The following is a 9,288-nucleotide window of genomic DNA, read 5'->3' as shown; positions in this document are numbered from 1 at the left end:
GTAAGGCCATAAACCCCTGCTTTCACAGACAAGGCTTAAGCCTAGTCCCAGACTAAAATGTAAGTCTGAGCTGTGTCAACTTGCACTTGACTGATCTTAAAATATATCAGTGCCTTTGTTTTGTCTCAAGATGAACACCAGAAATGTGTTTTCTAAGGCATGTTTATGAAAAATTACTTAAATGTCCTAATTGAACTATGGCCTAATCCTGGCTTAGTCTAAGCCCTGTCTGTGAAACCAGGCCAAAGTCTTAAATTGTACAAGAGAGTCTTAATTATGATTTCAAGAGCGTTTAGTTGTTATATTTCTGCCGTTCCGAAAGCAAATAAGCCTGTTGTTTTTGTTCAGACCAATGCAGAAATCAAACCCTGCAAACACACAGAGCTGTAAATGTGAACTGGTGGATCGATAAGAAGATGATGCATTATTAAAGCAATAAGCCACGTGAAGCCGTGGTTTACAGTGAATTTATAACAGTTAAGGGGCGTTGTTAGGCACGACGCTAAGCGGAGTCATCCCTCTTAGCTGTTATAAATTCACTGTAAACCACGGCTTCACGTGGCTTATTGCTTTTATAAAACGGTTATTCCATATACGTAGTAAGGTTTCACAAAATAAAACAGAGCAAATAAAGTGTAATGATATTAATAAAAACAGTGTTCTTCCACCAAACAATGTAGCTCCTCAGAAACAGTTGTGGTTGCTACAAAGTGGTTGCCGAGCAACAGATGTAAACAAAAGTGTATGTTACTTTGTAGAGTCATTTACAACAGCTTCGAACGCAGCTCAGCCAATCAGAATCAAGCACCGGAACTATCTGTTTTATAATAAAACTTAAACAGTAAGATGTATTTATATGTTATTTAATTAATATAATAATTGTTTGAATTAATATAACAATTAATACTTTTGACTCATACATTTTCCTAAAAATGGTTTAAAGGCCGAAATGTGAAGCTTATCATTTTATAAAACTTTTTGTTTTTGTGAAAACTTGTATCTGAACTGTAAATCATGCTTTTTACATAGACATTGTTACCATAGACATTGCCCCTACCCCGCTCTCATACGGTATTAATTTAATTTGTGCAGGTCTTAAGTCTTAAATTTGAGGTTAAAAATCCTGCAGAAACCCTGAACATGCCTTCTCGTAGATCTGGCTGATCTCTTCGTTCGAGCTGAAGACCAGATGCACCGTCCCACAACCGGAAGCCCAGACGATCTTCTGCACGGCGCGGATCACACAGATATCCGGGATGTACTTTGAGGCCTGGAAGAAGTTCTGCACAATGACGGAAAGCAACACAATTAGGAATATCAGCGTGAAGTAGGCCTCACACAGCGACTGTAAAGCGGTGCAGGTCAGGAACCTCGTCAGAGATCTGCTGGGCCAGCCGGAGGGACACGCTGCGCAGCATGCACTCGGAGGCGGGATTGGGAATGCTCTGGAGAGCGTTCTGCAGCACCAGAGCCTGTTCATGGGTCGCCTGATTTATCTGGAGCACAAACACAGTCACATCACCGTGAAGAAATATAACCAAGTCTCAGATTTAGGGATGTAACCATAATATTAATCTCGTGATATCGCGATAGCAAAACGGTCTCGATATTATCGTGGTCACGTGACGGTATGAAACGATTAATCGCATCCAAAATAAAAGTTTTTGTTTACATAATATATGTGTGTGTGCTGTGTATATTTATTATGTATATATAAATACACACACATGCATGTATATATTTAGAAAATATTTACATGTATATATTTATATTCATATAATTTAATTGATATATAAATATATTTAATATACTAACATAACATATTTTTCTTAAATATATACATGCATGTGTGTCTATTTATATATACGTAATAAATATACACAGTACACACACATACATATTATGTAAACAACTTTTATTTTGGATGCGATTACTCGTTTGACACTGTTTTACAATTTATGGCTATTACTGTCATTGTTGTTATTATTATTATATTCTAATTTGTTTGACCTCCTTAAAACCCCAGTGTGAGTGTAGTTTAGACTGAGACAGTATATATCACAAATAAAAAGAGGGTTGAGTCTCCTTTAAAGTTCAGGTTCAAGTCAATTCACTGACTTTTTTCTGACTTAAGTTTTCTTAGATAAGAACAAGGGTTGCAGCTCTTAATTTTGAACTCTCAAAGTGCATTAGATAGAAGAATTTAACTTTAAAATGCATAAAACTTTAATTTTTTCCCAAGTCTTCACTTGTCTTTTTTTTTTTATATTGCAATAAATATCGTACCGAGGACTTCACACTGAGATATTATGGTATGGTGAGATGTTGCTATGGTTACATCCCTGAAGTGAAGTCTGGTGTTAAGGCGAGGCGCACCGGAGACGCGGGGCTGGTTCCCTCCACCAGCGGCTGGCAGGCCTCCGCCACGGCCTTCACGTGTCCGAACCCCACGCCGGTCAGCAGGAGCTTGCTGATCTTCAGGGCGTTCAGGTAAGCGCCGCGCCGCGTCTCCATGTCCGCACTGGGAAGGAAGTTGTTCCTGGTGAGCATGCCCAGAGCCAGAGGCAGACCGCCACTCTTCAGGAAGTTGCACTGGAAGCCACTGGCGTCGTCTCCCAGAGTTCCACTGGCTGGCATCAGCAGCGCATACACCACCTGACACCACACAAACCACACCTCAATGCTGCAGGACAACATCTCATTGGGAATCTCCTGATAAAATCTGTGATTATATATCAGTATAATATATAATAATTATTTAACAGATAATATACAACTACTCTTACTACTAATTATTATTATTACTACTACAACTAAACAAAAGCATAATATTTACTACATTAAATAATTACAATATTATTAAAATGTCTACACTATTAGTTATTGTTAATATTGTTAATACTACTACACACAAAAATTTTTTATATATATATATATATATATATAAAACTAATATGATTGTATATCAGTATAATATATAATAATTTCACAGATATACTTATTCTGGAGACGAATTGTTGAATAAAGTCGTTATTTTTGTTTTCTTTGCACACAAAAAGTTTTCTCGTAGCTTCGTAAAATTACGGTTGAGCCACTGATGTCACATGGATTATTTTAACGATGCCCTTACTATGTTTCTGAGCCTCGATCGTGTTAGGATCCTTGCTGTCTATGAAGGGTCTGAGAGCTCTCGGAGTTCATCAGAAATATCTTAATTTGTGTTCTGAAGATGAACGAAGCTTTTACGGGTTTGGGACGACATGAGGGTGAGTAATTAATGACAGAATTTTCATTTTGGGGTGGAGTAGCCCTTTAATTTTCAAAATGTTAAACCCTCAAACTTTGACAAAAAAGCTTCTCGTCTAAAGCTTTAATCTAATTTCAGTTTTATTTTGATGAATCGTGCCGCAATACCAGATTTGCTCCAAAACCTAGCGCGCTGATTTGCAGTCTGCGGCCCACACGCTCAAAGACGACTGATGTGAAACGAGCGATAGCTAGTGTGACTGTTACGTGTCAGCAGTATGAAGATACCTCGGTGAGGTAGAGCACTTGTGAAGCGGACGGGCCAAAGAAGCGTGAATCCAGAGTGGGACTCAGACTGTTCTCTCCCAGCTTAGCGTGATCCAAACAGATCGCTCGCAGGTTCTCCACTGTAGTGTTATCTGTGAACACAAGCAGCACATATCAGTGACCCTCACAGCCAGACCGCATGCTACAGAGCAAGTCGTCACGATGTTTGCTGCGACCTGGAGGCATGAGCTTCATGAGCACTCGAGCTCCGTCTCGCAGTAACGGCATGCTCAGGGTGCAGCCCAGATCAGCGATCTGCCACAAGAAGGAGATGTAGCGCAGATGCAGCGACATGATCTGAGGAGAGAAGAAAAACAGTCACCTCAACAAGACGTGCTGACAGACTATTCTGCGGTTTAGACCAGAAATTAAAACTCTGGCCGATACCAATAACCTGATAACCAATAAATGACTGATATTCCGCAGGATTTTGTCAAAATCAATGACAAATATAAGACTAATAACTAAAATCAATTGTTTTACATGTACAATATGCATTAACAAACCTCAAAATTATTAAGATTTAACAGTGTATTAGAAGTAGAGCTGCACGATTAATCGTTAAAAGATCGCGATCTTGATTCAGTCACCCACACCATCTAATTTCGCCCGTGTCTATTAAACCTTTGGAAAAAGTAATACTGGAGAGAGAGAGAGAGAGAGAGACAGAGAGAGGTTACCGTGTTTAGGTAAGAAACAGCTTCACAAACAGTATTTTTCTGTCTTACAGTCATTCATGTTATCACAGAAATACTGGGATGAAAGGTTAGTTTGGATATAAACACTGATGTCTAAGGTAGCGATCAAAATAGAGCAAGGCTTCTTTTGAAAGTAACTGCTGCTTCAAATAACGTTTGTCGATTGCATCGTCTCTCCACTAGGTGGCGACAAGTGACTGTTTAAAAATGTATTTGTCATTGAATCATTCATTCAAGAGATTCGTTCAAAAACGCTGATTTATCCAGTACTGAAACAAGTGAGGTATTTATGAGTGAGTCATTGAATCATTCATTCAAATCACTTTAATTAAAATTAATATTAAAAATTGGTGTATTAAATATATATTTTAAATACATATATTAGTTATATATTATCTAATTTGTAAGTCGCTTTGGATAAAAGCGTCTGCTAAATGACTAAATGTAAATATATTAAAATGTTTAATAATTCATTCAAATTAATTAAAGAATCGTGGTCTCTATTTGTGACAAAAAAATCGTGATTTTCATTTTTTTCCAGAATCGTGCAGCTCTAATTAGAAGATTTATAGGTTTATATTAGTGCTGTCAAAATTAGCGCATTAATGCAGGCAATTAATTTTTCTAGTTTAACGGCGTTAAAATTATTTAACGCAGGGACGGAGCTAGGGTTAGCCACCCCACGCACAACTGCTGTTTCGGTCTCTTTTTTCTTGACAAGAATTGCATTTATTTAGACGCAGAACGTCTTTACGAGCACATCAAACAGGAGACCGTTCAGACGCGAGCTCCAACTTCACCTCAAACGAGTGCAGAAACGGTACAGCTTCAGTAGAACATGAATTATTTCATATTAAAGCACGAATGAAACTACGAGTATGCGTGTCAGATCTGTGTCACGTTCAGCAGCGGCAGCTCTTAAAGTAATAGCAGCCAAATAACCTAATAACCAGCTGCTGTGACGTCTGTTCATCAAACACAAGAAAAAAAAAAGTTACAAATGTTCTCTCACTTAAACAACTCTCAAAATAAAGTGCTCTGTGACGAGAAAAGAGGTAGAAATAACAATGAACTGAAAAGGAGTTGCTGTATATAATTTGTTTGTATGTTTATTTTTTCCCTAACCTTATTAAATGTGTAATTTTTCACGTCAAATTAAAAAAACTCCATCTTTCCACAGGAGCTGCATCTGAAGTGGCATTTGATGAAGTTGAGCTGCATAAATTTAGAATGCATAAAGAATTTGATAAGATTAATATATATACATACAAATAAAAAAATGTTGGGAAAATGCAATGATAGGTTTAAATATGAAACCAAACCAGTAGGTGGCGGCAAATGACAAATTTAGTCCTTCATTCAACAGATTCATATAAACGGCTGATTCATTCAGAAACGAGGCAAGTGACTACTGTCTTTATGAACGGTTAACTGAATCATCGACTCACTTGATTTGTTCAAAAACGTGGATTCATTCAGTAACGAAACACCGCTGTGTTGCTCGGAGACACACAACAGTTCTGCTGTGGCTTTGACGAACTATTTTTGTCAGCGAAATTGAGCAAAAACAGTCAATATTGTGTCTGAAATGTAAGTCACTTAATTTTAACTTCTTGTTTATTGAACTACTATTGTATAAAGTGTGAAGCACAAACATGGTTCTCACCACTCCTGGCAAGCAGCTCTCCACCTCGGGGTTCGGGCCGTCGCTGTAGTGGTTTGTGTGGTTCCCGGGCGAGCCGGTGGACGAGTCGGACGAGCTGTCGGGGCTGGAGGGCATGTTGGTGCTGACCTGCGTGAGCTTCGCTGTGATGAGCTACAGAAAGAGTCAGAGTTTTAGCAGCTCATCTCTGGACGCTTCACGTCAAATATCAGTATATACTCTGGTGTAATGGTACACGTATTCGTACTGAAAATTTGTGTATCACATGTGTACCGAACAAATCTTTTTTAATTTTTTCAGGAAATTTAAAGAATACCGTTTTGGCGCTCTTTGATGTGGCGAGACAGATCGCTGTATAGAAGCCTCAGTTCTAACTCCGTTCCTCTTTACAACTAGTTTCTAGTTTTAATGTGAAATAAACATGAATGAACATCTCATGCCTCGTGTAATCTAATCACTCAATCATGTTTCAACCGCGGAAAGACGTCATTAAAACAGCTTGTAAACAGAATGTCACGCAGCATTTCATTTCCCTCAGGCAAGTCATCAGTGTCCAACAGCTCGTTATTTGCTCGAGAAATATTAGACTATACACTCATTATATTTTACTTTACCTGTTAGTGATGTCTTAACCATTTAATGTATATTTAAATAAACCTTTTATGAAAAGTTACGACAGCCACTGTGTAAATGATTATATTTCAACAACAAATAGAAACTGTATAATTTAGAAGTTATGTGCAATTTACATGTTTGCGTACACATTTTTAATTTGAGTGTCGATTATTATAGTTCAAAATAAATAGTAATTGAATTTAAGTTAGGGCTCTGTTGTTAATTGTAATCTTATAGTACTGTAAAAGTGCTCCCTATGGTTCAGAGGAGAAGTTTTTAGGAGAAGAAAATTATAATTGAAAAGAAAAAGCAATTTGTGCAGTAAACTAGTGTTACTACTGGCACTGCTGTACCGAAACCATACTGAACCGTGAGGTCAAAACCGAGGTAGCGTCATGTTTGTGTAGCGTTACACCCCTAACATACACACTGAGACATCTGTAAAGCTCACAGTTTTATCTTTGAGGTTGAGCTGTCCAATCAGCCGGCGGTCCTCAGCGGGGTCCACGATCTCTCCTCCGATGAACAGCTCTACTTTAGTGTGTGTGCTGTTGGCTTTGATGCGAGAGAGGATGCAGCGGCGGACCGAGCCGATGGTGTCGTTGGTGTGGGACCAGATGTCCAAGTCCTCCACCTGACGGCCCTGATTGGGAAACCTCACCACCAGAGTGATGTGCTTCCCACGGAACGCCCTGGAGCGCAGACACAGACAACACCAGAGAGCAGTTCAGACCCTTTTGTCACTGTTTGGCTTCCTACTGCATGTGTTGAAATGTAAATTCACCTCATCTGTTTTCTAAATGCATGTTATAGATCATACGGAGAAGAATTCATCTAAGCATGTTTCATTTTTTAAAAAATGTTCTGACCTCGTTTAATTAAAATGTGAGCCGTGCTGGCAAAATGAGTGTGAATGCACAAAGGCTAATTTTGAGCTACAGACAAAAAAAAGTGAAAAATGTCGATTTCGGTTGAATTTGAGGTTTTCACAAAAATGACTTGATTAAGCCCTCGTCTAGCAATCCCAATGCTCCAAATAGTAATTAAACATCTACAATTATCTTTATTTGTATGTTTTTTGAGAGGAGTACTATTTTCTCTGCTCACTTCGTGCGCTGCCGCTGACTGATAATAATAATTGCGCATAAACTATGATGGAAACACATTTACTGAATAAATTCCACCTTGTGCATCGAAAAAGTCATGAAGCTTTGCGCTATGAGACGGGATAACTCGACTAACCAGCGGACCGATCTCGTTCACAGCATCTATATGTTGTTCTGGTCGTTCTGAAAGGCCTGAGCAAAGCCTGTCGTTAAAGTATTTCTGTATAATTGTCTTAAAGGGGTCATATGATGCGATTTTCCTTTCTCTTAGTATAAGTCATTATAATCAGTAATTATGTCCCCATTGGATGCAACGGATGCCTCGTTTATAATGGGTTTTAATGTTTTTGTCTCATCGCGCCGGGACAAGGCATCACAGTATGGTGAGGGGCGTAACATTTCAGTCTCACGCTTGAGGTATTCGGCCAATCACAACGCACTGGATAGCTGGCCAATCACAGCACACCTCGCTTTTCAGACCGATGAGCTTTGTAAAAAGTTTCAGAAAGGCGGGGCATAGAGGAGAAACAATAATGTAGAGCCAGTTTATCAGGAAGTGACGATTCTGTTCTCTTTGACTCGCTGCATGGAAACGGTGCTTTATTCACAAATGTTTTATGTGATATTCCAGTTTTGTGCATGAGTTAAATTTGAATGTTTGTATGTAAACACAGCTAGCGTGCTGAAGTACAGAAGGTCTGGTATAACTGCAGCAGGCACCTGGACATGGGCAGGATGGTCCTCTCCTCGTGATAGTCGCTGTCACACTCGGTGATGTACTCTCGGAGCACCGTCAGAACGCGCACCATGCGTATGGCCTCCTGTCTGGCACAGTTAATGCTGTCCTTATCTCCGTCCAGCACACACAGCGTGTCGTACGAGGCCTTGAGCCGGTCGAAGCACGACTGGATGAAGTCCTCATGGATCTCCACCTGTAAATGATAACAGCAGCGGATCAGACGTGATTTAGCGGCGTGTTAGCGGCTGGCGGTCGGGCGAGGAACACCGGCTCACCTGATTCACCTGTAGCTTTGGTCCGAGGTTGGTGTATATTTCCTTCAGGAGGTCTATCGCTCGAGTGGCAATATCATCACTGCCTTGAATCACGAGCTGTGGAGAAGAAACCAGATGAAATCACAGTAAAATCTGAATAACATGATCTGGATGAGCAGCGTTCACACTGCAGCTGAACAGATTTGCACAAAATGTCAATTAAAAACTATTACGAAATGACAGTGTTTCCATTAACCGATGTTATGCAACTAAAACTTAATTTTTCCTCTTGCGATAAGTCCGATGTTGGTAGGTTTATGTATATCGCAGCCACCGCACTAACATTATCTTTAACTGAAGGAGACTGAAGCCGCTTCTGAAACATGCCGTTTCTTGGAGGTTATAAAACATTAAAGAATAATTATGTGGCTTTTAGGTACGCCAAGTGAGCTGTAAATGCAAAAAAAAAAAAAAAAAAAAGGCTTCTTGTAAACACCTATCAATTCCTGTGTGTGCATCCTTATTTACAGCTGGCGAAAAGGGGCAGTTAAAAATTTATTTGTCTTTGAATCATTCATTCAAAAACACTGATTTATCTTGTAATGAAACAAGTGAATCTTGAGTGAGTCATTGAATCATT

The 9,288-nt window shown here is 39.2% G+C and overlaps 1 protein-coding gene across 1 annotated transcript in view; it reads right to left on the bottom strand.

The window, feature by feature from the left end:
* The window catches only part of LOC107750838 (probable ubiquitin carboxyl-terminal hydrolase FAF-X), a 43,147-nt gene that overhangs the window by 21,052 nt on the left and 12,807 nt on the right, over window positions 1–9,288 (bottom strand). Inside the window, exons 14-22 of the mRNA XM_016566387.1 lie at window positions 8,670–8,765; window positions 8,376–8,587; window positions 7,001–7,241; window positions 5,938–6,087; window positions 3,750–3,870; window positions 3,535–3,665; window positions 2,377–2,655; window positions 1,371–1,496; window positions 1,145–1,282 (exon numbers count right to left, since the gene is read on the bottom strand). Of these exons, the coding sequence (XP_016421873.1) occupies window positions 1,145–1,282; window positions 1,371–1,496; window positions 2,377–2,655; window positions 3,535–3,665; window positions 3,750–3,870; window positions 5,938–6,087; window positions 7,001–7,241; window positions 8,376–8,587; window positions 8,670–8,765 (1,494 nt within the window). The remainder of the gene's footprint in view (window positions 1–1,144; window positions 1,283–1,370; window positions 1,497–2,376; window positions 2,656–3,534; window positions 3,666–3,749; window positions 3,871–5,937; window positions 6,088–7,000; window positions 7,242–8,375; window positions 8,588–8,669; window positions 8,766–9,288) is intronic.

This window comes from Sinocyclocheilus rhinocerous, unplaced genomic scaffold (genome assembly GCF_001515625.1).
Source record: "Sinocyclocheilus rhinocerous isolate Xijiao unplaced genomic scaffold, SAMN03320098_v1.1 scaffold3529, whole genome shotgun sequence".
NCBI lineage: Eukaryota > Metazoa > Chordata > Actinopteri > Cypriniformes > Cyprinidae > Sinocyclocheilus > Sinocyclocheilus rhinocerous.
Note: the sequence above shows the minus strand (reverse complement) of the source record. Positions and strands in the feature narration are given on the sequence as shown.